The following is a 24048-nucleotide window of genomic DNA, read 5'->3' as shown; positions in this document are numbered from 1 at the left end:
ATGACGTTCTTACGAACCGCGACGCAGCGAGGATTGTCACTGCATCAGAGCTCAAGCTTTCCTGAAGATCGTGGTGTATGTAACGCGCCGTGGAGCCCCGCAAACCCCGATAACACGCACTTCTCGGACGATATACGGGTCTAAGTCTGAAAGCGTATCTGCGGCGCGCCTTGCCGACTTGGAGTGCATCGACTGATAACGCACCCTGCCGCTGCTCGCTCACAAGCTGCCGCACCCTGCGCGCAGAACTCCCATACCGCAGCTATACACGTCTTCGCATACTCACCTTTGACATAGAACATGCCCTCAGCAGTGCTCGGAGATGCCCACGGGATCGCTGTGCTCGATTTTGGAGCGTTCTTGGACGGCTCCGCCAGAGAAGACGTCGCGAGAGCCATGGTTGACTCGTTCAAACGCGTCGGGTTCGTGTATCTCGTGAACCACGGCATACCTAAAGACAAGATATGCACCATGTTCGATTGGGTACGTCTCGTTCAGACCTCTCTCGATATCTGTATTGAAGTTCAAGTTGTTATTCTCCGCAGTCGAAGCGCTTCTTCGCGCAGCCGATGGAGGTCAAGCAGCTGGCTCCTCACCCGCCCTCCGGGACGCATCACAGAGGTGCGTTACGGCATTTGGGTGTACTACGATATAACTTAGGAGCGTGCGTCCTGACCGACATCGCGATAGGCTACTCTGCCCCGGGGGTCGAGAAAGTGGTGCAGCATATCTACGATAAGGACGCGCTGCAGGAGGTCCGCGCCAAGGCCCCGGACGTGAAAGAGAGCTTCGAGTGTGGCTGGGAGGAGAGCGAGTCCATGCCGAACATCTGGCTCCCGGACGATACCTTGCCCGGCTTCAAGGAAGCTTGTCTTGACTTCTATTGGGTAAGTATAATGTTATGACTAGAGCGTTGTATTACGCGCGCCGCTTCGCTCACGTTTATAATCGTCGCCGACACCTCGTGGCAGACATGTCATGAAACAGAGCTCAATATTCTCCGGGCCCTCGCAGCAGGCCTGGGCATCTCCGAGGACCATCTCGTCCCATACCACAACGCGCACGACTGCCAGCTGCGATTGCTGCACTATCCCAGGCGAGTCGCTTGATGGTGGATCTTGTACTCTGCCAGCGTGCAACTAACACGGCAATGGGGTGGCAGTGTGCCTGCGCAAGATCTGCTCGAGGAGAAGATCTCGCGGATCGACGCGCACTCGGACTTTGGCTCGATCACGCTTCTTCTGCAAGACGACGTGGGCGGACTGGAGATCGAGGACCCACACAATCCTGGCCAATTCCTCGTGAGTCCATCCATAGCCTCCTTTCCAACTGGCAGTTCTCTCACATGTACGCGTACTAGACCGCCCCTCCCGTCGAAGGCGCGCTCATCGTAAACGCAGGCGACTTCATGATGCGCTGTGAGTGTATATACCCCAAGTGTGACGCAACATCCTGTTGAGAAGTGGCTACTGACCACACCCCCATCGAATGTGGCAGGGTCGAACGATGTGATCCGCAGCACGGTGCATCGTGTGCGCGCCCCACCCCAGATGAAGGTCGTCAACGGAATGACACCCGAGCGGTACTCGATCCCATACGTGCGTAATCATCTTCATGTCCGAGTCTTCTTTGAGCTACCTACTTATGGTTTATGGCCACTATAGTTCTGCGCCCCGGTGAGTGTGCACGCATTTTTCCGCCTGCGAGACCGGAGATACGATATGAACTCTTCAGGATATGTCAATGGTCGTCGAGTGCCTGCCAGGCACGTACTCGGCCGAGAAACCGCCAAAGTACGAGCCAATATCCGTGAGTCGTTTTGTTTCCACGGGGTTTCCGTTCCTAGAGGACGCCCTCACATGAGTCGCGTGTCATCAGGCTGGCCAGTACATCCTGCATCGTCTTGCGGCAAGCTACTGAGCTGGACGCCTCTTTACGAACTGTGCTTTATGGTGCTCTCCGCATGTATACTAGCCTGTACCTGTACCCTCTACTCTCACAATGGTTTGATTACATTTGCCACAACCACACCGACGGACACGAAAGCACACAAATCGAGCAGTGAGGGTCCGCCACCGGTATCCCGGTGGGGCGTCTGCTACAACTCGAGCAGGTATTACACAGCGGCGCCGAAAACATATACAAAACATGGACAGCAGAATCACGAGGGCCCCGGTAGTGTAGAGAAATATGATACAAATAAGTCAGCCCCCGCCCAGCAGCCGCAGCCGCGCGTCCATCCATCCGTCCTCCCATCCCTAAGACTCCTTAAGACCCAGCCCCGAGAGAGCAACCAGCGGCTCCGATCCCTAGAGCCGGTCATGCCGGCGATATGCGTAGCGGCGACGGAGACGGGGTATGCTGCGGGAGGATCCACGTCTGAGCGACGCGGCGCGCGACGACCTGCCCGTGCCGGATCGTCGTGCGCGAAAAGGACGGGTTTAGCGCCGCGGAGTGCAGCGTGTCGTTCTCGTGCAGGAGCACGAAGTCCGCGAGCATCCCGCGCGTGGGCGTGATCGACGGGTACGGCGCGCCCTTCTGCACGCCACCAATGGCGAGTCGCGCGTTCAGTGTGACGGCCTCCTGTTAGATGTACCGTGATCAGTATCGGTGGTGATAAAAGGCAAAGGAAATACGCACGAGGAGTGCCCGGCAGTCCTTCTTCGTGCCCGCCTGAAACACCGCAACACCGAGCGGGCATAGGTTCAGTGGGTCGACAGGGCCCTGCGGCGTGAACGCGTTCTCGACGTTGTTCACCGCCATCGCGACACGGAGCCCGTGCTCCTCCGCGAGGCGCGGTACATTCAGCGTGCTCCGCGGCGCGCTATCCAGGTGCCGCCCCATCATGTACAGGTCACTCGGCGGGAGCGCGACGAGCGTGACCGGCAAGCGCTCCTCCACCAGCGCCGTGCGCAATCGGGCCCACTCCGCGGGCGAAAAGAGCGTCAGGCGCGTCGCGTGGCCGATGCATAGGTGCGCGCCTGACCGCCACCGCCCCGCGGCGATGCGCTCGCGCAGGCGATCAAGCACGTACCACACCAGCGGTTCCGCGGCGGGCTCGAGGTTGTAGTCGAGGTGGAAGTCGACGTGCAGGCCAGCTTCGTATGCGAGCTCGAAGATGTAGTCGATATTGCGCTTCGCGTGCGCGATCGTGGGCTCGACGTATGGCGCAGAGCCAACCGCCTCGACGCCCATCCGGTAGACTGCGCTCTGGAGTAGCGCGTAATTCAGACCGGGGCGGTCGTCCATCGGAGATGCAAAGAGCGGTTCTTGCGCGAACACTAGCGCGCCGTTAAGCATGGAGAAACGGGATGGGTGTATGTATGCGGACTAACCTGCGATCTGCACATGGCAGATGTCTCTGTAGAGCTTCTGCAGTTTGAGGCCGGTATCGACGCACGCAAAGTGGACGGCCTCATCGACCTCCACGTGCGCACGCATCATGGTGACGCCGCACTCGACGCTCTGCGTGATCAGCTTCCGGCCACGCTCGAAGAGGTCTTCGAGGTTGTGCGGGAATGCGCTCTTCGCCTTCGCGGTGACGCGGAGGGCTTCCGCGAAGTGCCTGTATAATGATCGGCGCACGATGAGTATGGGCAAGTACGCGGGTGCGATTAATATCCCACGACGGGATATGCGACGCGAGACTGCGCTCTCCCTCATCCACTAACGCGTTGTATGTCCCCAAACTTGCTTGCATGAAGCATTCGATATGCCGGAATGCACTAGCCAGAGATGGGGGGATGCGTGAGAGAGTGAGGTATTGCGCACGACATTTGCGTTGCACGTCTCGTTACGCATATCTCATGGTGGGATGGTATGAATGAGATGACAAGTTTGATATTACGTACCCGGTTACAAGCTCGTCGCATTGATCGAGGAGGAAGCACTTGTCGAGATGGATATGTGCGTGGCAAAGGCTGTGGGATGCGAACAACAGGAACGCGGGGAGAGATCACCATCGCGCCGGCGGGGACGTCAGTGCCAGAAAAGGCGTGGAGAGCGAGAAAGAGCGGACGGACGCTGGCAGAAGAATCCCCCGCCCCTGCGCATCAAGCTCTGCGTGCGCGTGCTGCCGATCCTTCGCCTGGTACTCGGGGTGATGTGGGGGTGTCGAGTGCCGGCTGCCGTGGCTGTTTCCGTTGGTGGTGGCAAGCTCGACGGAGTCGACGCGGCCGCCGACGCAGTAGACGTTGTAGAGTGGGTCCGCGAGCGTGGGGTCGTCAGAGTCGAACGGGAGGTGTACGTTGCGGATGACGAGGCGGGGGTAGTCCGCGAAGGCGGGGGAGGGGGTCGCCCGCCCGTTGGCGGCGAGGGTCGCTTTCGGGCGGGCGGAGGGTGAGTGGTTGAACTGAGAGAGGCCCATGTCGGAGTCGGTGTCCATGTCGGCGAGCACTCGCGGTGGGGGGGTTTTAAACAAGAAGGTTTATTTTCGCTGGCGGAGAGAATCAAGATGGGGTCGGGACATCCGGACAGGCTCCCTCCTGCTGGAGAGCGTGGCGGGCGTGTGCCGTTATGCTTTCTGCACCGGATCTCCTCCCGGCGAATCATATCCCACCACCCGGGCGTTCGTACCGACCCCCGGACCGCAACCCGCACCGTCCGACACTGGCCTGACACTGGCCCAGCACAGGCTGTCGGGCCCGCGCACTCCGGTCCGTGCTCGTATTATTTTCGTGACTACGTTGACATTAGACTATACGATTAGAGTTCATGCAGACAGAGTGCGAGCCGTGAAAAATGCAGATGCAGATAACAAATCCAGCGAGGCCCCGCTCAGCCCGGGGGCCCGGAAACCGTCGAGAGTGTGTGAGATGATGGTCGATGCTAATGCGAGTGAGAATGCGGTGTCGTAGCTATGAGTGAGAGAACCAGAGAGAAAGCGTGCGTGGCGTGTCCATCGTTCTGTGGGCCCCAAAGGAGTCAAATATGCACGTCGTCGAACCACCGAAGCCGGGCGCAGCGCGAGCGGGGAAGAGCGGGGCTTCTTCCGCCGCGCCGCCCATTCCGGTCTAGTCCCTGTCGTCCACCTTGCGCCGCTTCGCGCGCGTGGTCCGGTACTGATACTCGTCTTCGTCGCTCTCGCTGTGGTCTTCGTCAGGCACGTCCGTCCCGTACAGCTTCTCGCGCTTGGCCCGGTCGATCCGGCGCAGCCGCGGCAGATTGAACGCGAGCGACTTGTGGAACTCCGTCTGTAGTGCGGCCGTCGGGTGAGACACTCGCGACCGGGGAACAAAAGAGCGACACGCACCTTCGGCACCTTGACCTTGGACCCTGGTGGTGTTGCAGCGTGTATCCGGCGTTTCCGCTCGTTGTACTACGCGACAACAGAACAACCGTGTCAGATAACAGAACATCGATCCACGCGCCCGCACAAAGCAAGCAGTGGCAGCGGACGGACCCGCGTGGCAGAAACACGCACCTTCTTCTGCTCATCCTTGAGCATAATTGCGAGGTGCTTGATCCAGCGCTGCATGTTCGACTCTGCCCGCCTCTTCTTCGCGAACCGCTGCAGCGAGTCGTCCCGTCCGTCCGCGATGCCCTCGTCGTCGCTATCTGGCACCACGTACGACTTCACGCTCGTCGCGACGCTCCGTCGCGGCCGCTTACTCGCCGGTACGCCCTCCGTCTTTGCCAACGTGGACGGCCCGGCGCCGGCAGAGGAGGGTGGCGCAGGTGTCGGACTCGTCTCGCACTTGATCGCCCGCGATCGCCGCGTCTTCTTTCCTGGGGCAGGGACGACGCCACTCAGGTCCTCCGCGCTCAGGTAGTCCTCCTCGCTGAAGTAAAACTCGGTCCCGCACTCGATGTCGTCGTACAGGCCCATGCTCGGGCTCTTGCCTAGCCGCGCGAGGATCTTGAACTGCTTCAGGGTCGTCGGCACGCGGCACCCCACGGCATGGCCGTCGGTCGGGTACTGGTGATGGTGCAGAACCTGTGTCCGCGGAACAGCGGTGAGCACCAGACAGGTACTGCGGCACGGACCGGCGCGCTCACATTATAGTTCTGGTTGATAACGGCATGGATCCGGACCACCGCCGCGGCCGCGCTGAGGTGCCCATAATGGTTCTGGATCCATGTGCCGACCTGTGTGTAGTCTGAACCGAATAGGAAGGTAAGCGAGCGGGCGGGGGCCCGCGTGCCGGGGACGAGACGCAGACGAGACGCACCTGCGGGGTACGGCAGCTTGCCAATGCTGTCATGATAGTTTGTGTACAACTCTTGATATCGCCGCCTGCGGGTCGGTATCATCTCGTCCTTGCGGATCATAGCCGAGAGTGTGTCTTGCCCAATCGTGCCCTATGAGTCGACTTTAGTCAGCCGAATACGAATGGCACAGGGGCGGTGGCATACCAGGTCTTCGTGGTCTGCGTCCCTTTCAGGATCCCTGTCGTCGGGGTCTTCCTCGTTGTCAGTCAAAGCTTCCACCTCTTCCGCATCTTCCTCTCCCATCCCCTCCATGGCCGTGTCTTGCTCCGAACCCATCACATGCGGTGGCTCTGTAGGTTCAGGCATCTGCACAGTGGGTCCCGCGGCGGCGGCAGCCTCCTCAAAGCCCAGCAGTACCCGCCCACGCAGCATAAGGTCGACGCAGAGTGGCGCGCTGTACTCCTTGCACGCCTTCTCGTCCTCCATCGGCGGCAAGTCGTCGATGTCAATGCGGTAGCGCTTCACGATTTGTGTCGCGACCACGGGCCCGGCGAACTCGTGCGCCTCGACGAGCTTCTTGAGCATCCGGCCCTTGCACCCGATCTCGAGGCACCCGAGCGCAACGTCCGTCACAATCCCGTCCATCTCGCCCTTGCCCAGCTTCAGGATAGCGCGCGCGTACTCAAGGATGCCCCCAAAGCGCTCGGGCACGAATTTGCTCAGCAGCACGTCGGTGATGTCCTTCCGGGTCAGCGGTCCGAGGCTCATCTCTTCAATATCGTCGTGGCACGCTTCCACGTATCGCGCTAACGAGACCGACTGTTCTGAGGTGATTGATAGGCTTGACGGCACGGGGGTCGACTCCGAGAGGAATATGGTTAGCAGCAGGACCAGGCGAACGGTGGGGTCCTCGGACGGGAAGTCCTTGTAGAGCACTCGCAGCACGCTCGCAGTATAGCTCGTTGTCACGGAACGGGTGTTCAGGAAAAGCTGCGTTCACGGTCAGTTGGATGGCAAATTCGGAGGCTTGGTGGACGCATATAGCCACCTTTACAAGCTCTGCAACGACCGACCTGTAAAAACGGGTTAGCGCGTGCGAGTGACCACATGAGTAAGGGTCCTATGACGTACGCCAACTCAAATCTGAGGACGCCTTCCTTGTCGAGCCGCTTTAGGGCCGTGTACGCCGGTTCGTTTGTCTTCGCTTCCATGCAGATCTCCGCGGCGACCGTGCGGCTGAGAAACATACTACATACGGGAAACGCAAGCACCATGAGCCATCACCCTCAACGGGAACCACAGGCGCTGCCTGCAAAGAAACACATGCATACTCGGGGTCGAGGCGCGACAGCTCGCGGACGTTCTGCACTATCTCTTCCGCACGGGATTCAAACATAATCGCCGGCTTCTCAAACATTCTGCGGAACACGAAGTTGCGGTACTGTGCGAGCGAACGACGTCATGGTTCTGCCATTGAGCTGAGAATGCGATGACCTCACCTTGCGGTCCATATTGAAGCCGTTCTGCCGTGCGTGCGGCAGTAACCGTGGTTCGATAGCGAGCACCAGTGGGAACTGGGCCATCATGGGATCCTATTTGCGGTTATCAGCTTGCCATGCCTGGTACACGCCCTGGTGGCGACCCACCCTATCTGAGAAGGGGATAAACTGCCAATAACTCTATCAAAATGGAGCTCCACAGGCGATGCAGTATTTTCAACGCACCTTGTACTTCTCGACCACGTCCCTGACCTGCTCCCACTTCGCCGCGCGGTATTCTGACGGAAATCGACTCTGCTTCAGCAGCAAAGTCAAGAGCGATCCATCGTCCTCGCCCTTGGCAACGGGTATGTCTCCATACATGCGTGCAGCGATGGAGAGGAAATAGGAGAAGACGGGAAGGGGTATCGTCCGCACCCAACGCGTCTTGATGAACGGCACTTGCGTCCGGAAATAGTGATGCATGGCGCATTGCACGAGATACCGGGACAGATGTGCGCCGCTACTCAATAGGATCTGCGGACATGACGAGGGTCAGTGTATGTTGTGGGATATGCATGAGACCAGGTGAGAGGCCCAGGGTGCAGACTGGCAATAACATGTCCAGTTCATCACAGCAGTAACTGTTCAAAAGACGATGGTATGTCCTCGCGTTCTCATACGAAACGAACCCGGCCCGACACACACCAAACGGTCGCATTCGATTTTGTGTTTGCGTGGCCGGGCCCTTCGGCGCCGGCCGCCATGAAATCGAGTTTCCAGACTGGCGATAGCGACAAGTCCCGCCGTCTGGGGTGAATGTTCCACGGAACGCATTCAAACCGTCCTATGGAACAAGCGCGAGTCGCCGAGTTGCTGTCACCTGAGTGAGCGGCCAATGATTAATGTGCGCGCATCACATAGCGCTCTTCCTCTTGCCGACTGCTTGTCGGTGCGGCCGAGCCCGCTCTCGCAGCCAAGGCCACACCCATTGCAACAGCGACAGCTTATCTCATAACCGGTAAGTATGGCGCAACGAGGCGGGGAGGTATGATGTCGATGGGCAACGGGCTCAGTGAGTGACTGCTGTAGCCCGGTTACTCATCGCAGCCATGCGTACAGGTTCCGATATTCCAAGGTGTATAATCCAAAGAATATGACGCTCAGGACAGGTCGCTCTCTCCTCTTAACACCTCTTGCTCGATGCGACCGCCGCCGCACCCGCTGCCAGTCTCAGACGCGGTGATTGATTTACATACCGATTGCACCGCGCCGCCCTCCCGTCACTCGTCACTCTACCGCTGCAGGTTACAGACAGGGTAACGTCATGAGGCCTGAGGCGGAGCATGGCAATGAGTCGGCAGCGGGTTGGCTAACGTGACGCGACGACGGGGAGGGCAAACAGGTCGGCGAGGGATGTCGCACAGACAGCGCGCTCAGATAGTCCCTCATCCCTGCCACACCTGTTCCGTTGATACTCCACGGTACATCATAGCGTTCAAGAGACAGGACGCTCTCAGCGGTGAGTTCCCAAGCAGTACCCGGGATTTCCGAATAGGATTAACCCAAGGTGCAGCTAGGAGAACAGCATGACAGGGACCGAGCGCCAAGAGAGGGGGGAAAGGAACAGGCACTCACGTCAATAACCCGCTCGTTTAGCAGTTTCCCCCGGCCCAGAGCCCAGTAGAGTGCTTGTATGCGCCCCGAACGAGCGAGAAAATAGGATGCGCGGACATATGGGTCCTTGGAGAATTCATGATGGCGTTTCGAGATGAGTGTGAATGCGACAGGGTTGCTGAGCTCGTTAAGGATGAGCTGTAGGACTTCATCTACGCCCGCCAAGAAGCAGCTTCAGCTGCTGTATTACTGAAACCCGCACGTATTCTACGTACCACATAGACGATCCATGGGAGAGTGCGCCACGGTCTCTAGGGCGTGCAAAATGTGGGCGTCAGGCAGATTGTTGGCGTGGGGGCGTCGTGGTAGTGACCGCGGCCGGTGCTCCTGGGGTACAAGGTATATGCAGGTGAGCTGGCTCGCAGGGCGGGAAGCAGGGAGCGCGGAGGACGGAGACGGGGTGCAGGGGCGGGGTCGCGGAGGAGGGCGGTCTAGCGGGAAATGGAGATGGGCTGAGGAGGAGGGAAGAAGAGAAAAGAGGGATCTGCCTCTGCCAAAGCTTGGACGAGGAAGGCAGGCGGACCTCCAAATCTCGCAAACCCTCGGATCCGGTGGCAGATCGGCCAGTTGCAGGCGTCTGCAGCTGGTCGGAGTCCGACTCCTTAGCCACGCACGGTGCACAGCAGCTCTGCGCACCCGCATCCCGCTCAATGCCCGCCAAAAATTCTCCGGTATCACGGCACAGTATAGTATTGGCTCCGTACATATGTGTGCCGCTGTAGCTACGCATAGATCGCCCGCAGCCTCCCCGGCCGACGTCCCGAACCCCGTCGACGCGACCTCCGCTCCGGCGTCAAAAGCCTCAAAACTCCCGCTTGTGGCGGCCACGCCAAATTCGCCACGGTAACTTCCAGTCGTGCAACTGTAACGACGGCTTGAATGCGTCAAAATTGACCGCCTCAAGGCGTCCGAGGTAGTCGCGTGTCGGGATCTGTAACGTCAGGAGTTAACTTTGTCAGTCAGCACGCCGTACCCTTCGGGCCGCACTACCCCGCGACGCGTGAAGCCCGCGCTACGCGTGAAGCATGCACCGCGGGTGAAGCCCGCGCAAGCGCTGTGAAAGACGCACCCCATACAGGAACACCGGCATGGCCACTTGCGGCACCTGCCCGCCATCGCCGCCCGTTTCCTTGAACATCTCCCGCGCGGTAAGCAGATTGTCGTTCGCGACCGTCGCGAATTCGAAGACGGCGTCGGAAATGCCCTCCGCGTCCCCGCCCACGCGGAACACGTCTTCTTGGCGTACGCCATGACGCGCAGTGATCTCTGCGGGAATGACCATCCTGCCTTTCGAGGCGTGGTACGGTAGCGCACGTAACAGAACGTGTATGGTCTGCGCCACGCCCAAGTGCGATGCGGCGTGGGAGAACGTTGAAGACGCCGATAGGTTGAGTAATGAGAGCAGCACGTAGAGGAACGTCGACGATGTTGACTCTGCGTGTGCCGTCAGGGAGTCGATAGTGAGGTGCGTCGGAGTATGCAGCTCAGCATCCTGCACGACAGACAAATGCGTCAGCCTGACGCGCCCGCATTCCAGCGGTCCGATCCAACACGAAACTCACCCTAGCATCAATGATCCTGCGCAGATGATACGCCGGGAGGGACGCCTTCTGCGATGCTTCATGAAGCGCGAGCGCAATCGGGTGCCGTGGCGGTCTGCCCTATGATGCTCCACGGTGAGAATCGAATGTTGACGTGCGGGGACGGTGACGAGCGGAGTCTGGACATACATCAGCAATGCTCTTGATGGCGTCCCGCCAGAACTGCATCCGCATCTTCCCAATTGCGGCATTGGATACGGTATCTTGAACCGAAGCGAGTTCCACCTAGTTCGGGAAGTCACGTCAGCAATGCATGGTCTGAATGGGGATGTCTCCTGTGGGAGCATGATCTGCACAGCAGGTTGGTGTCTGTCATGAACGTCCAGATATCCGGATACAACGTCAGTAGGTCAGGGCAGGTCATTTTTCCGCGTCGATGCAATGGTCCCAACTCAAGCATGCAACGTCTCTAATGGACGTCGTCGATCGCTAATGCAGGATAAATTGTAGTCACAAGCCTCTGATCGCAATAGCGTCCCACAATATCAGCCACCGGTCTTCCCGTATTGCCGCTTTCGCACCGCGCCAACGCATATTGAAGAGTACAAGAGCATACACTCACATAAAATGCACGGAGCGCGAAGAAAGCCCCTTGGAAATGCCGAGGATAGAAGGCTCCGATCAGGTAGCTCTCGTAGTCGCGTTTCCGCACCAGGTCCTTGCAGTATGCCGCCGGATCCGCCATTCCCGCTTCGGCAGAGGCAGAATGTGTGGCCATTGACCTCGAGGGTGTCCGCGTGACGATCCTCGCCCGCGAGCATTGCAGTGTTTGGCGACAGTGCTGTCGCAGCATGTCGAAGAGCCGAGGGGTTTCTCCGAAAGTCAGTCGGCGGAGGAAGAGACGGAGGCTCGGGCACGGAAAGCCCTACGAGTATCCCGACAATTCAAGATGTGGTCTGCGCGGCGACCAGCGAGGAGGGAATGAATGGAGTGGGAAGACGAGAAAACGGGTGGGAGTGGGAGGAGGAAGGGAAGGGAAAGAGGCTGAGAGCGCAGAATGACGCGCGGACTCGCAACAACGCGCCGCGTCACATGCGTTCTCGTGTGACGTGTCGCGTGTTGCCGATTCCGAAGCATCCGGGGAACCCCGCTCGCCCTCTCTTCCGCCAACCACGACGCTGTAGTTTGTCGCGCCTCCGATGGGTCTGCACCCCTACTTCCCCTAGCACTGCACAACACACCCCGCTGGGTACGCGATCGAGTATGTCAAGGCGTTCAGGACTGCAGAGAGAGGTCCTCTCTCTCTACCGCAGGTCCGTTCTCACTCCCTTCGGCCCTCTCTGATGTCATTAATATAATATGTTACAGGGCTCTACGCATGACGCATACGAAGCCCGATGCTTCACAGCACAAATTCCTCCTTTATGTCCGCTATTCCTTCAAGACGCAGGCCACGGCGGTCGGGTCTCGAGACATCTCTGCAATCGAGCACTTGCTGCGACGGGGAAAGCGGCAAATCGAGATGTACGAGGACCCGAACGTCCGCGACTGCTGGGTCAGCAGTGAGATGATGGCGTGGGGGGAACAGAATAGAGGAAGGACAGGAGGCGACATCGGCTCGAAGACATCGCCGTCGACGTAATTCCCTCTGCACATCCCATAATTGTATGTAGAGCCGTTCAGGGTCATGGTGTCGTCACCCACAATGAGGCGACTTAGACCAGCTTTCATCGAAGTATGACGGCACGGTGAACGGCGAAGCAGCGAACAAAATCCACTTACCCGCCTGAACGTAGCAGATGTCCGTCCACGTTGCATTCCTCAGCGGATCGAATGTACACACATCTCGTATATCGCATATCACGCATGCCTGCAATTACCAGCTGTACGAAAACTAAACTCAAGCAGAAGTAGCGGCCGGGACGGTCTCAAACAAACTCTCTGCCGCCACGTCCGCCGCGCCGCGCTCCCTCCTCTGCTCCTTCTCCACCTTCCTCGCTGCGATTGCCGCCCGGGTCTCCGCGGCCGCGCGCTCGCTGTGTTCCTGTTGGAGGACGACTTCCCGCTCCTTGTTGAAGATCTCGAGCGCGCCCTCGTATGCGACGCGGCGCTCGTTGATCACGTACTTGATGCGGGCCATGGTTTTGCGACACTAAATTGAAAGGTCAGCGCTGGCTCTTCCTAAGGAAAAGGAAGCAACACGACTGCAAAATGTGGGGTAGCGGTTCTCCTCCGAGTTGCAACGTAGAGGGAAGTACGATGAATAGCGAAAGAACGGAAAGGGGGGGCGATTTATGAAGCGTTTACAGAGCACCAGAGGCTGAATACAAGTGCAATGACAAAGTAGACACTCACCCGGTATGCCTTCGCCCACAAGCCAGACGCTTGCTCATTCGCACCCATCCGCCGCATCTCCGCCTGCTGCGTCGCAAGCAGGTTCCGCTCCCGGACGACAACGTACCACAGCGTGTGCAGGTCCTTGAAGCTCTTGCGCCTGAGCTCCGGTGCTGTCCACGCACGACCTGGTCACCGCAAATTTCCATCAGCCTTCCACTCCTTTGTAGCGCATAGACGGGTATGCGTCGCTCAGCAAGAGAAGAGGAACAGACACGTACCGCTCTTGTCCGCGACGACGTCCGAGGGCTCAACGCTCTCGTACGACACCTTGCCGTCCTGCTCCTTCCGCCGGAAGAACGCGTACAGCCCGTGATTCGGGTTCACCTCAATGCCGAGATGTGGCCTCAACGCTCCCTCCTCGCTCGCGAAACTTGTGGATGGCACGCCAGAGGCGGAGGCAGCGGGAACATGTGTCGCGAGTGTGCGACGAGCCAGCGAGGGGAGAGAAGACAGAGACCGTGCAGTACGAGATGGTAGTGTAGAGAGCATTTTGGCCAGCGGTGCTCGGAGGGGGGTTACCGCAGGGTCGCGGACGGTTGCAGGGAGAGAGGCAGGGATAGCGGGCGTCTCGCGCAACTTAGCTAGCTGGCGCTTGCAGAAAGGAATTAGCATGTCACGCTGGCGTCACGTCCAGGAATATCACGCCCCAGGAGGAAGTGTAGCGAGCTCTGCTCGTTGGACGGACTCAAGGAGATCGCAAGCACAGAATGCGGACATACTGACATAGGGGCCAAGTGGGACGGAGTAGCGATCGCATTCGCGGATGTAATATACTATTAGAAAAGTACAGTACGATGTAAGCACAGACGCAGCAGTTAAGCACAGAGCAGTGTCCCTGTAGGAGATATAGACCAAGCGGGAGTCTTGATCACTCGATGACTTCCTCATCGCCGCTGTCGTCCTCCTTTGCGCGCTCGCGGCGCGCTGCCTCCTTCGCACGCTTGGCGAGGTCCTTATCAGGCTCCAGGTTTGCCATGGAGATCTCCTTCTTGCAGCCAGTCGCCGGGCATTCCTTCCTGTTACTCCGTGGGTACCCCAGATATTCTTTGATGGCGGCAGCGGAATACGAGTGTCCACAGAGTTTTCTGTCGATGTGATGCGGTTAGCAGTCGTGCTTCGAAAGAGTTTGAGCAGTAACGCACGAGGTCAATGGGTCCACCAGGATGGTCAGGGAGAGCGGACACTTGTAGTCTTGAGTGACACCACCGATCTGTACGTCGTCATCGTCGTCGCTGTCATCTCCGTCCTCTGGAATACGTGTGAATGTTAGCGATGCTCTGCCCAGAGACACAGGACGCGCTACGCACCGGTCGGGATGAGATCCGTCAAAGGCGGTAGCGCAGCGTCCGGATGTTGCACCTCCTGCACCAGATGACCGTCAGCGAACCGCACCATGTCGTGTATGCAATACCACACTAACGTGGATCGCTTGCTTGAACTTCTGGTAGTGGTCGCTCTTCGCATACTTCTGCCGCGCAGTTTTGTGCTTGTACTCCTCGAGCATTTCCTGAACGCCCTTCCCGTACATATCCGAGACGCCCTCCTGCGCCGACATCAATACGCTGCCTCCGATACAGTGTGCGTTGCTCGCTCACAATCTTCTCGTTCTTAAGAAGCTTCTGGTGCATGTCGTCCAGCACTTTCTCATGGGCAGTGAGCTCAAACTCAGTATCCAGAAGCTCACGCATGAGCGTATCGATTTGCCCCAAGGCCTGCACAACCTTCGGTCAACTCCAGTAAAGCAGAGAGACGAACACCACCAACTTTCTCGCCTTTCTCTCCCTCAGTAAACTCGGCCACAGACGCCGCGATCTCCCTGGTGAAGCCGTAGCCCACCTGATGCACCTTGTCGCGCAAGATGCCCCAGTCCGTAGACATGCCGTGTATCCTCGGTGCTTGATTCTTGTCAAGGGGGTGATCTCCGAGCTCGGGGATGGGGACGTCCTCTTCCTCCTCCTCGACCACTTCCTCTTCATCGGAGTCTTGCTGCTTGCGTTTCTTCTCTTTCTTGACGCCCTTCTTGGAGCGCCGCGGCTGCTCTTCCTGCTCTTCGTCCATATCTACGTCTTCCTGTGGCACAGGCGCTTGACTGGGGCCGTCTTCTTCGATGTCGGAGGACGGAGCTCTTTGCTGTCGCCGTGAGAGGCGAGAAGAACTTGCGGTGGGCATGTTTGTGGTTGGCAGACAAAGGTAGACAATGCGCGACGGTCAAAGGAGAGAAGATTGGGACGCGTCCGGTCGCGACGAGACGCGAGCGTGACGTCTTCAGGGCAGGCCCTACCGCGCCAGAGCAGAAGCGCCGGCAGACTTCCAGCGTGAGCGGTCTTGGACGCAGAGAGGCCACAGCTGGTGCCAGTCGCCGCCATGTTCTCCGCCTTCCGGCTCACTGCCCAGCTCACAAGGCCATGGGCCACATCATCTGTTCTCCAGCGTGCTGCTGCGCCTAGCCTCGCTCGCCCTGCTTTGGCTCTGTCACGAGCGTTCCACCCGTCTCTCCCCGCATCTGCCACCTTGAACCAAGCGACCCGCCGCAAGGCTCCCAAGAAGATCAAGGCGTCCAAGTCGCCACTGCTCGAGGGGAACACGCAGAAGAAGGGCGTCGTCAGCCAAATCTTCATCGCAAAGCCGAAGAAGCCCAACTCCGCCAAGCGCAAGGTCGCAAAGGTCAAGCTCACGACAGGCAAGACTGTCCAGGCGTACATCCCCGGAGAGGGACACAACTTGCAGGACCATAGTGTTGTGCTCATCCGTGGAGGGCGTACACAGGATCTTCCCGGTGTCCGGTAAGTAACGCCTGCATGCGTCTTATGACGGCGATTTGAACGCACGCTACTTTGCAGTTACAAGGTCGTGCGAGGGACACTCGACTTCAGCGGTGTAGTAGGGAGGGTCATCTCACGTAGTAAATACGGAGGTGGGTATTCTCTAACCTTCTTTCATATGTCCCACTAATGTCCCTGCAGCAAAACGGCCCAAACAGGCGTAATCCCCGTAGAGGCTTCGCCCCTCGTCGACATCACGTCAGAGCACCTACGTCTCTCATTGCTGTCGCTATACACGTACATTATACAGATACTAGTGACCCACTAAACAGGGTATATCATGAAGCATGGAATAGCTGGTGGGTATCCGCAAGCACAAGCAACCATAAAACGTCCCGGGTTCCAGCAGTGTCCCCTCAAGTCCTGAGCAGCTCCCCCGCATTCCTTACCGCCTCCTCGCGCACCCGCGACGCCCGCACGACCTTCTCGATCTCCGCATTGACCGCCCACACCCACGCGTCCCGCTCCAGCTTGCTCCGCGTGCGGAACACCGCGACCTTCCGCTTCGCAGTGAGCGGCGGAACGTCCGCGCCCGCGTTGTTGCGCCGGACGCCAGGGGCGGCGCCCTTCGGGACGCGGTACCAGATCACGAAGAGCGTGTCCTCCTCGCCGTCGTCCGTCTCGAGCCCGTCTTGGTACCGCCGCGCGACCGGGGGTGCGTTCGCGTCGTACTGGCCCTCGGGGAGGTACTGCGCGGCGAAGTAGCCCGAGCAAAGATATGCGTCGAGCAGTGGGATGACTTTGTCTTTCCGGTGGTGCAGAGACGGGCGGCCGGAGATGTGGTACTGCACAAGATGTCCGGATATAAGGACCAGCTGGATATGCCTGACGAAGCCGCTCCGTTGTCAATGTCTGTTCCGGAAAGAAGAGCGGAGACTGCACTCACTTATACTGCCCCCACCAGCCCTTGCGCCCATACAGCCGTCCCCCTTTGAGGATTGGACGACAGCCGTCGAGCACGCACCAGTTGTAAAAGAAGTCGAGGTCCGGTAGCGACGCGTCGCGGTCGGGCGGCGGTTCCTCATCCGCCTCGTGCCCATGTCCATGCTCGTGATCCTCCTTCATGCGCTGCGGTGTTATGCGCGGCCGCCCCGTGCTTCCATGCGCGATGTCCATCTCAATGCGCGCGTCGTACTGATGCCGCTTCTTCCAGTACGAGATGAGCGGACGGAGTCGAGTGATCCACTCCAGCGCGGTCGCGCACGAGTATGCCTGCACAATCCAGCCACTTTCGGTCAGTCGAGAAGCGCATATATGCGGGTAAAAACACGTACCTCGAACCGAAGCACGCGGCCGGACGCGAGCACGAGCTCGAACGACCGCCGCATCCGCAGGCGCCCCTTGTCCCGCACTCCGGCGAGCCCGGTGTCCCCGCCTGCGTCCTCGTCATCGCTCCCACTCCGCTCGACCTCCGCCCAGAACTCCTGTGCATCCTCCCAGTCGCCCACGTCTTCCAGATTCACGGGCTCCGTTTGCCGTGCCACGACCTGAAATGCCCGCCGCACGGCGACGATGCTTCGCAAGTCCGACACGCCCGTCGCTTCCAGGATTTGCAGTTGCCCGCGGCGCACTTCCTCCTTCCGTCGCGTATCTGCGCCGTCAGGCGCGTCACTGGACGTGGGAGCTGACTGGGGCGCCCCAGGGGCAGGCGGGGGCTGCGCGCGTGCGGGGGCGAGCGTGAACAGGTACCCGTCGTGCGTGACGAGGTATATCGACTGCTTCAGCTGCGAGTTTGGGCGGATGCGGTCCAGGAAGCCCTCCACGGCAAGCGGCTCGTCTAGGCGCGTCCCGTCGCGTAGGCGGAGACGAGTGGGTACATGCCGTTTGCGTCTGAACTCCAGGTGTGCGGGTCGCCCGCCTTGTGTGAGCGCGAGGCCACACAGTACGGACCATTTGCGCGGTTTTTGGAGCACGTCGGACAGGCGCCAGACCCAGTCGAGGTTCGCCTCGTGGCGCCAGGCGAGCTCGAACGTCGCGCCCTCGTCGTGCTCGCGCTTCATGAGCGCGCGAAACTCGGGCACGGTGCGAAGATACTTCTCGCAGAGTCTGAGGATGTTGTCGCGGTTGAAGATGTTGTACGCGGCCTCGAGGTTGGCGTTGTCGAACTCTGGGACGTCGATCTTGATCCTAGTGTCAAGTGTAGGACTACGAATGTCGATGTACGGTGGGAGGTCCCCACCGAGGTGACGCCTGTGCAATGACGTCGGTAAGCTGTTCGAGTACATGCCAAGCATGTTGACGTACCATAGCTGCCACATCCAGTCCACAGCTCTGGAACGGCTTTTGAGCTTGAAGATGAAGATATTTGTGCCCCTGGAGGTGCCAAATATATGGCGTCGGCGTTTGCCATCAAGGCGAAGTCGTGAAGGCGGGCAGGTCAAGCAAAATGTTAGGTCGACGAAGGAGTACAACGATAGCCTCGTGGTGGAGGACCCTAGTGGGACAACGAATGCGAGCCGTTTATGGCCCGTCAACCATTCCTTTCCAGGGGTATGCTACAGCCATCAGGTCGGTCATAAAATGCTATGATTGGTCGAATGGGACGACATACATGGTCTGCGTAGAGTTCGAGCCGATCCTTGCGCCATGCGACAATGTACTCGACCCAGCCTTCGTTTTCCAAGTGCCTCGTCGTCCGGTTTTGTGTCTCGTCGAAGTGGGGAGGCACAGCGTCCTCCGTGTACGAGACTCTGACCAGCATACGATCTACACGGCGTCAGTGTCTGTATTCGCGTGATGCACCGCTCCGCGCACCCCGCATAATCACATCCCCCCATTTCACTTGATTTTCTGCAGTGGCTTGTTCCGCTGCACCAGCGCTCGTGTCATCCACAGCGCTGCCTCTGCGGGCGAGCACTTCTGAAGGGGGGACAGCAGGTGTCTCTTCGTAATGAACATGCATGCCTTTTCCTGTGCTCTTCCGGCCCTGGTTAGCAGGTCGAGGGAGCGGAACATCCCCGTTGGCTGGTCCAGCAGAAGTCGACGCGCCGTTTGTATGTTGCTGCTCGACTAGCGGTCCGTGGTGAGAGGCTGACGGTGCGAGGAGGGCCGTGGAAGAACTCGCGCTCCCTGGCCAAACAGAGTCGCGGTCCTGGGAGACATTCAGAGATAGCGTGGTTGGACCAGGCTGCTCGCGGGCTGGAGTGCTGAGGTGCGACTGAGCGGTCACAAAGGTGTCCGCGCCGGCGGAAGGGCTTGCTGGCGTTTCGATGATGCTAGGCCGGACAGAACCACGAGAGGTGGAGGCCTGCGCTGGGGCGACCGACGCGAGGTTCTCGTCCAGGATGTCTACGCCGAGGAACACGCCGACGTCGAACGAGTTTCCCACCCACTTGGGACCTGTACCTGCCTGACGGCGTTGCTTGCGTGCCCGACCCCAGTCGCTCTCTCGCCACCGCCTCCGCATCTCCGCGCGGACGCTCTTGGCCTGGCTTTGGCCCCAGTCCTCTCGCTTTCCGCCATGCTTGAGGAAGAAGTCGAGTGCATGCCTGTGAATGACGTCGGAAAGGCTGCTGGAGTCATCGCTGTCGCTACTGCTACTGCTAGACTCCTCTCGAGTGCGGAGGAAGGGTTTCTTGCGCTTGCGACCCTTGCTGTCCTCTGGAGGAAGCACGGCGGAGGCTGGCATGGGCCCTATGAACCTCCTCCGATGCTTGTGTACGTCTTCCTTGGCTACCACCTCATCCGAAGACGTCAGGGTGATTGGTGGCGGAGCAGACCGCACGGATGTCATTGCCTAAGACCAGGCGAACGGTGGGCGCGAACGGAGCCAGTCTACCGAGTGTATCCACCGGGACAGAAAGAGAAGTCGAGGATGTCGATGAAGCGTGAAGCACAAGCAAAGTAGAGATGTGTTGATGGGAGGGCCAGCGTGATAAAGAGCCTAGGGAAATGTGTAGGAAGATGGCAAGAAGAAACTTGGAGAAGAGGCCGCGGCATGCAGGGAGGAGGCACCGAATGCTATGACGTTTTAATAGACGCCGTCTAGGACGCGACGCGTCGCGGGACAACATTAGACGCTCTTCGTCTTCTGCTTGCTCCCAACTTGTTCCTCTCATGGTCATCGTCCTTGCGTGTTCCTCGCTACGTAATAATTCAGACCATTGCAGAGACCCGCGTCACAGCTAACCTAAAATTATTCTAGAGATCAAGCAAAATCCGTGAAATAAGATTTTACTAACTAGAACAACGCGCACGAAAGAAGTACAACACCTTGCTGTACGTTTACACTGAGTCGATACACAAGTTAACTGTCGACTGTTCCGATGCTCGTACTGCATAATATTCGAGTGTTCCCCTCTCAAATATCTCAGGCTTTGAACGTCTCTCTGATGGCATAAATCTTCTTGACCGTGTGCCGATTCACCATCGCCTGGTGCCATCTGAAGACCACGGAAGTCAAGTGAGTATGAGATATCTCATGCATTGAAAATACTGACTTGTACACCGCCGGAAAGTCCGCCTCGAACTGAGCCGGACTGTAACCGTTCGCGATGGTGCCATCAAGGACCAATGCGTTCCACCTACGCCGGGCGCCGCAGCACGTCAGAATATAGCTTGCCGATATTTCAAAGGAGCAACGTACGGGATGAAGCTCAGATCCGCGACGGTACACTTTCCGCCTACAAGCCACTCCTGCTTAGAGAGGACACTCTCGAGCACGCCAAGGACGCGCAGGATCTCCTTGTGGTACCGCTCAATCGCACTGGGGAGCTTCTCCGAGTGGGACATGATGAAGACCGCCGCCTGTCCGAAATAGGGTCTGCAATATCGTTCGACACTTAGGCCACCGTTCCCCGCGCTGGGAAATCGACTGGACATCACGTACCCCTGCCCGGACGCCTGGAAGAAGAGCCACTGCAGTTGCTGTATTTTCTCCTCGAAGGACGCGGCGGAGATCTTGCCCTCTTGGTCGTACTTCTCGACGAGGTATGTGATAATCGCGTCGGACTCCCTGCAGCGTATTTAGTAAAGAGACGTAGAGGACGCAGAAGAAATGTATGCGACTCACCAGATGACGAAGTCGTTGTTCTTGTGGTCGATCAATGTAGGGATGCGACCGTTTGGGTTGAACTTGGTGTGTTCGGGACCCTTGTGCTCGCCCGCTTTCACGTCCAGGTACAGAGAACGATACTCGAGGCCGAGTTCTTCGAGAACGATGGCGACCTTCCTATAACCGTCGGAGGTGAGCCCTGAGGTTCGCAAACAGTATGCGGTGATACTCACCACCCATTCGGGCCGAGCTTGTGGGTGTAAAGGGTGAAGTGATGCTCTTGAGACATGACGTGGTGCAGTACTGAGAATCGAGTATGGATAGGCTGTGTCTGGCCGAGGATCCTGCAGAAGTATCCCGCCTTCCAGCGAGCTTTTATACCCTACGCGGTGGATACTTCCCCATCGGCGTCTGCCTTATAGCATTATGGAGATACGTGGCTTTCTTCCAAACCTGCTTGGTGAGCAACGGTGGCATCAGTAAGCCGCAGTCTGACCGCCTTCTGTTGTCGTCGGGCGCGCCCTGCGGGAAGGTCATATCTCCGCAACGCAGGCCCCGCGCACTTTCACCTCTTCTTCAGCGCCGCGGGGTGTTCTCCGCCCGAGGTAGATCTAGGTCGATTGGCGCGTACCTCAGGATGGGTGTATATGTTATTACCCAGCGTCTGCGGCCTTGGACACGTTTACAGCGCTGAGCGAAGTGCTGCGACATGTACACCAGCTTTAGAAGTGGTGGCATGTTTACGCACATGATGTATTCCTGAAATTGCGAGGTTAAAGCACAAACATAAAAATACGAGAAAGGGGCAGAAAATTGGAGTCTCTAGTATATTACCACGCAAGAGCAGAAGGGTGTTCACCGGAAGGTTGAGGAGGCAGGGATATGGGGAGGAGATGTACAAGGGCCACCGTGACAGGACGGTGAGAGAGAGAGACGCCCTCCACGACGCGACGCGTTGCGGTCGCATCGCGGGACGATAGACGCCGATCATCCTCCTCTGAACACTCATGATCATTCTCAGTCTGCATGCGCGTCCTGATCCACTGCGGCATACCGGATACGATCCGTGTGTATTTGAATGTGATCACAGCGCGGATGCCGGCGCTGATTTTTTTTAAGGAAATGCTGGTCGTAGAGAAATTCCAACCGCTTTGCGGGGACGCATTATCGAGGAGTTGTCCACCCAACTCTCGATGCATACATTAAATATTCATTGCCTCGCACGACGGACACTGGCCCATGAGCCGCTTGTCGACCTCATTCCACTGCAAATACGTTCCGGATGTCTTATGATAGGCAAGTGACTTGGCCCTCTATACGGACGACTTGCCATTGACGGGTAATATCCTTTCAAGCTTTGGTCACCTCGTCTCTGATCGCGAACGTCTTCTTGACAGCCTCGCGGCTCATCAGGGCACGGTGCCACCTAGGGACAACAGTAAGTGCTTGACCTAGTGCGCTTAATGCGTGGATGACAGCTCACTTATAGAACGCCGGATAGTCCGCTTCGAAATTGACTTCACGGTCCTTCAGGAGTCCGCCGTCCATCAAAGCGTACACGTTCCACCTAACCCAGTGCCAGGTCATGTCAGAACCAGAGCGTCAGGCTTATGTACCAATGCGCGACGTACGGGATGAGGCTCAGGTCGGCAACGGTGCACTTGTCGCCCACGAGCCACTCCTGCTTGGAGAGGACGTCGTTTAGCACGCCCAAGACGCGCAGAACTTCCTTCTGGTAGCGCTCGATGGCGCTGGGGATCTTCTCCGGGTGGTACCTCATGAACCATCCCACCTGACCGAAGTAGGGTCTGCAGGATTATCCAGTCAGGCTGTGACTCCGAACGGATGGGAAATGCCACGAACCCTTGGCCCGACGCTTGGAACATGAGCCATTGCAGCTGCTGTATCTTCCCCTCGAAGCTCGTGGCGGAAATTTTGCCCTCGGGGTCGTACTTCTCGGCGAGGTACGTGATGATCGCACCCGACTCCCTGTGATGGATTGAGCAAAGCCGTCTTCGCAGAAAACGCCAAACGCTGGCAGATTCGCGACTCACCAAATGACAAAGTCATCGTTCTTATGGTCGATCAGCGTGGGGATACGCCCGTTCGGGTTGTACTTTGTGTACTCGGGGCTCTTCTGCTCGCCCTTGTCGAACACGAGGTATTTGGAGTCGTAGTCCAGGCCGAGCTCCTCGAGCACGATGACGACCTTCCTGCAAGCGTCGGCGTCAATTCTGCAACACCGGCATGTCGAATATGCAGGACAACTCACCATCCGTTGGGACCGTGGGTGTGGGTGTAGAGGGTGAAGTGGTGCTCTTGAGACATGCTGAGGTGAGTGTGTGAGGATGCTTGGGTTATTTGAGCTACTGTCGATGATGTTTGAGCAGCTCGCCGCACTGGCTTTTATATGCAGCAGCAAAGGCGCGCAGAAGCTCATTCCGAGTTTCTCGGAATTGCTCAACTCCCGTCTTCCCATATGCCGACCGTATCATGCGCTGTCCTGATGTGCTTGGTGAGCATGGACATGTGCTGGTCAGCCGCAGCCAGATAGAGGTCCCACAATTTCCGAACTTCGGGGGCGTTGCGCTCAGTGAAGGGGGAAGCGTTCACGATCTTTCCGACCTTCTCGCAGTGCAGCGGCACGCCCTCCGTGGGGTTTCGTAATTATGTGTGCGTAATGTCCACCTCATACATGATAGCTTCTCGCCGCTGAAAAATTACTGAGCGGATGCAGTGAACATGGTGCGCACGCTCACAAGGTCAAGATTCAGTGGGCGTAAGCGCTGCCACCCACAACATCCCACTGCGTCTCAACCGGCGCATGCCGAACCCAAACTCGGCGCATGTATCGGTATGTTCCTTTTGGTACTCCCACAGATGACCAACCCACTGATTCGCGCGTAGAGACCAGCAGATGCTGATCTGCGGCCGCCTATGTGCTACATACCCGGACCAATATCACATCGCTGGAGCTGCAGACCTAGATG

The 24048-nt window shown here is 58.3% G+C and overlaps 10 protein-coding genes across 10 annotated transcripts; 3 read left to right on the top strand and 7 right to left on the bottom strand.

The window, feature by feature from the left end:
- Positions 1 to 300: 300 nt before the first annotated feature.
- Positions 301 to 1920, top strand: TRAVEDRAFT_71567 (thymine dioxygenase; the record flags this gene model as incomplete). Its single annotated transcript, XM_008039646.1, has 10 exons — positions 301 to 483; positions 546 to 621; positions 691 to 887; positions 972 to 1096; positions 1163 to 1301; positions 1361 to 1418; positions 1498 to 1598; positions 1665 to 1676; positions 1735 to 1809; positions 1879 to 1920. 10 exons carry the CDS (start codon positions 301 to 303, stop codon positions 1918 to 1920), a joined length of 1008 nt encoding a protein of 335 aa, XP_008037837.1.
- A 141-nt stretch (positions 1921 to 2061) lies between these two features.
- TRAVEDRAFT_166952 (Metallo-dependent hydrolase) lies at positions 2062 to 4366 on the bottom strand (the record flags this gene model as incomplete). Its single annotated transcript, XM_008039645.1, has 5 exons — positions 2062 to 2583; positions 2641 to 3281; positions 3336 to 3565; positions 3852 to 3920; positions 4023 to 4366. 5 exons carry the CDS (start codon positions 4364 to 4366, stop codon positions 2320 to 2322), a joined length of 1548 nt encoding a protein of 515 aa, XP_008037836.1. The 3' UTR covers positions 2062 to 2319.
- Positions 4367 to 4656: 290 nt separating this feature from the next.
- Positions 4657 to 9608, bottom strand: TRAVEDRAFT_28653 (uncharacterized protein). Its single transcript, XM_008039049.1, has 14 exons — positions 9521 to 9608; positions 9267 to 9457; positions 7875 to 8165; positions 7797 to 7817; positions 7650 to 7742; positions 7482 to 7591; positions 7282 to 7398; positions 7199 to 7223; positions 6355 to 7140; positions 6171 to 6300; positions 5998 to 6098; positions 5423 to 5935; positions 5252 to 5317; positions 4657 to 5192 (listed from the first exon to the last, which is right to left on the bottom strand). Exons 1-14 carry the CDS (start codon positions 9534 to 9536, stop codon positions 5013 to 5015), a joined length of 2640 nt encoding a protein of 879 aa, XP_008037240.1. The 5' UTR covers positions 9537 to 9608; the 3' UTR covers positions 4657 to 5012.
- A 365-nt stretch (positions 9609 to 9973) lies between these two features.
- Positions 9974 to 11847, bottom strand: TRAVEDRAFT_28651 (uncharacterized protein). The gene is made up of 5 exons (XM_008039048.1): positions 11469 to 11847; positions 11036 to 11131; positions 10868 to 10966; positions 10375 to 10797; positions 9974 to 10236 (listed from the first exon to the last, which is right to left on the bottom strand). Exons 1-5 carry the CDS (start codon positions 11622 to 11624, stop codon positions 10108 to 10110), a joined length of 903 nt encoding a protein of 300 aa, XP_008037239.1. The 5' UTR covers positions 11625 to 11847; the 3' UTR covers positions 9974 to 10107.
- Positions 11848 to 12109: 262 nt separating this feature from the next.
- TRAVEDRAFT_122462 (uncharacterized protein) lies at positions 12110 to 12488 on the top strand (the record flags this gene model as incomplete). The annotated part of the gene is made up of 2 exons (XM_008039644.1): positions 12110 to 12159; positions 12215 to 12488. 2 exons carry the CDS (start codon positions 12110 to 12112, stop codon positions 12486 to 12488), a joined length of 324 nt encoding a protein of 107 aa, XP_008037835.1.
- Positions 12489 to 12686: 198 nt separating this feature from the next.
- TRAVEDRAFT_28650 (MRP-L47-domain-containing protein) lies at positions 12687 to 13784 on the bottom strand. The gene is made up of 3 exons (XM_008039047.1): positions 13462 to 13784; positions 13202 to 13368; positions 12687 to 12998 (listed from the first exon to the last, which is right to left on the bottom strand). The coding sequence occupies exons 1-3, from the start codon at positions 13730 to 13732 to the stop codon at positions 12747 to 12749; spliced, it is 690 nt and encodes a 229-aa protein (XP_008037238.1). The 5' UTR covers positions 13733 to 13784; the 3' UTR covers positions 12687 to 12746.
- Positions 13785 to 13989: 205 nt separating this feature from the next.
- Positions 13990 to 15412, bottom strand: TRAVEDRAFT_166941 (SUMO ligase MMS21; the record flags this gene model as incomplete). The annotated part of the gene is made up of 6 exons (XM_008039643.1): positions 13990 to 14328; positions 14386 to 14491; positions 14551 to 14605; positions 14664 to 14786; positions 14839 to 14955; positions 15008 to 15412. The coding sequence occupies 6 exons, from the start codon at positions 15410 to 15412 to the stop codon at positions 14112 to 14114; spliced, it is 1023 nt and encodes a 340-aa protein (XP_008037834.1). The 3' UTR covers positions 13990 to 14111.
- Positions 15413 to 15595: 183 nt separating this feature from the next.
- On the top strand, positions 15596 to 16335 carry TRAVEDRAFT_166939 (ribosomal protein S12). Its single transcript, XM_008039642.1, has 3 exons — positions 15596 to 16026; positions 16084 to 16157; positions 16207 to 16335. The coding sequence occupies exons 1-3, from the start codon at positions 15608 to 15610 to the stop codon at positions 16227 to 16229; spliced, it is 516 nt and encodes a 171-aa protein (XP_008037833.1). The 5' UTR covers positions 15596 to 15607; the 3' UTR covers positions 16230 to 16335.
- An 86-nt stretch (positions 16336 to 16421) lies between these two features.
- On the bottom strand, positions 16422 to 19471 carry TRAVEDRAFT_121684 (uncharacterized protein; the record flags this gene model as incomplete). Its single annotated transcript, XM_008039641.1, has 6 exons — positions 16422 to 16890; positions 16952 to 17277; positions 17340 to 18255; positions 18310 to 18560; positions 18617 to 18771; positions 18820 to 19471. The coding sequence occupies 6 exons, from the start codon at positions 19469 to 19471 to the stop codon at positions 16422 to 16424; spliced, it is 2769 nt and encodes a 922-aa protein (XP_008037832.1).
- Positions 19472 to 20374: 903 nt separating this feature from the next.
- On the bottom strand, positions 20375 to 23386 carry TRAVEDRAFT_121251 (thioredoxin-like protein; the record flags this gene model as incomplete). The annotated part of the gene is made up of 6 exons (XM_008039640.1): positions 20375 to 20447; positions 22542 to 22625; positions 22690 to 22866; positions 22895 to 23047; positions 23113 to 23271; positions 23331 to 23386. The coding sequence occupies 6 exons, from the start codon at positions 23384 to 23386 to the stop codon at positions 20375 to 20377; spliced, it is 702 nt and encodes a 233-aa protein (XP_008037831.1).
- Between the last annotated feature and the right edge of the window lie 662 nt (positions 23387 to 24048).

This window comes from Trametes versicolor, assembly GCF_000271585.1.
Source record: "Trametes versicolor FP-101664 SS1 unplaced genomic scaffold TRAVEscaffold_5, whole genome shotgun sequence".
NCBI lineage: Eukaryota > Fungi > Basidiomycota > Agaricomycetes > Polyporales > Polyporaceae > Trametes > Trametes versicolor.
Note: the sequence above shows the minus strand (reverse complement) of the source record. Positions and strands in the feature narration are given on the sequence as shown.

Excerpts from the sequence above, each read along its gene's own strand:
- TRAVEDRAFT_28653 (XM_008039049.1), bottom strand. Across the intron at positions 8,166-9,266 it reads TAAACGAGCGGGTTATTGAC|ATCCTATTGAGTAGCGGCGC; the intron begins GTGAGTGCCTGT and ends TCATGTCCGCAG. Across the intron at positions 7,743-7,796 it reads TTATCCCCTTCTCAGATAGG|GATCCCATGATGGCCCAGTT; the intron begins GTGGGTCGCCAC and ends AACCGCAAATAG.
- TRAVEDRAFT_28651 (XM_008039048.1), bottom strand. The coding sequence starts at position 11,624 with ATGGCCACACATTCTGCCTCTGCCGAAGCGGGAATGGCGGATCCGGCG. Across the intron at positions 10,967-11,035 it reads CCATCAAGAGCATTGCTGAT|GGCAGACCGCCACGGCACCC; the intron begins GTATGTCCAGAC and ends GGAGCATCATAG. Across the intron at positions 10,798-10,867 it reads GCAGGATCATTGATGCTAGG|GATGCTGAGCTGCATACTCC; the intron begins GTGAGTTTCGTG and ends TCTGTCGTGCAG.
- TRAVEDRAFT_28650 (XM_008039047.1), bottom strand. The coding sequence starts at position 13,732 with ATGCTCTCTACACTACCATCTCGTACTGCACGGTCTCTGTCTTCTCTC. Across the intron at positions 13,369-13,461 it reads CGTCGTCGCGGACAAGAGCG|GTCGTGCGTGGACAGCACCG; the intron begins GTACGTGTCTGT and ends TGCGGTGACCAG. Across the intron at positions 12,999-13,201 it reads TGTGGGCGAAGGCATACCGG|TGTCGCAAAACCATGGCCCG; the intron begins GTGAGTGTCTAC and ends CTTTCAATTTAG.
- TRAVEDRAFT_166939 (XM_008039642.1), top strand. The coding sequence starts at position 15,608 with ATGTTCTCCGCCTTCCGGCTCACTGCCCAGCTCACAAGGCCATGGGCC. Across the intron at positions 16,027-16,083 it reads CAGGATCTTCCCGGTGTCCG|TTACAAGGTCGTGCGAGGGA; the intron begins GTAAGTAACGCC and ends GCTACTTTGCAG. Across the intron at positions 16,158-16,206 it reads CTCACGTAGTAAATACGGAG|CAAAACGGCCCAAACAGGCG; the intron begins GTGGGTATTCTC and ends ATGTCCCTGCAG.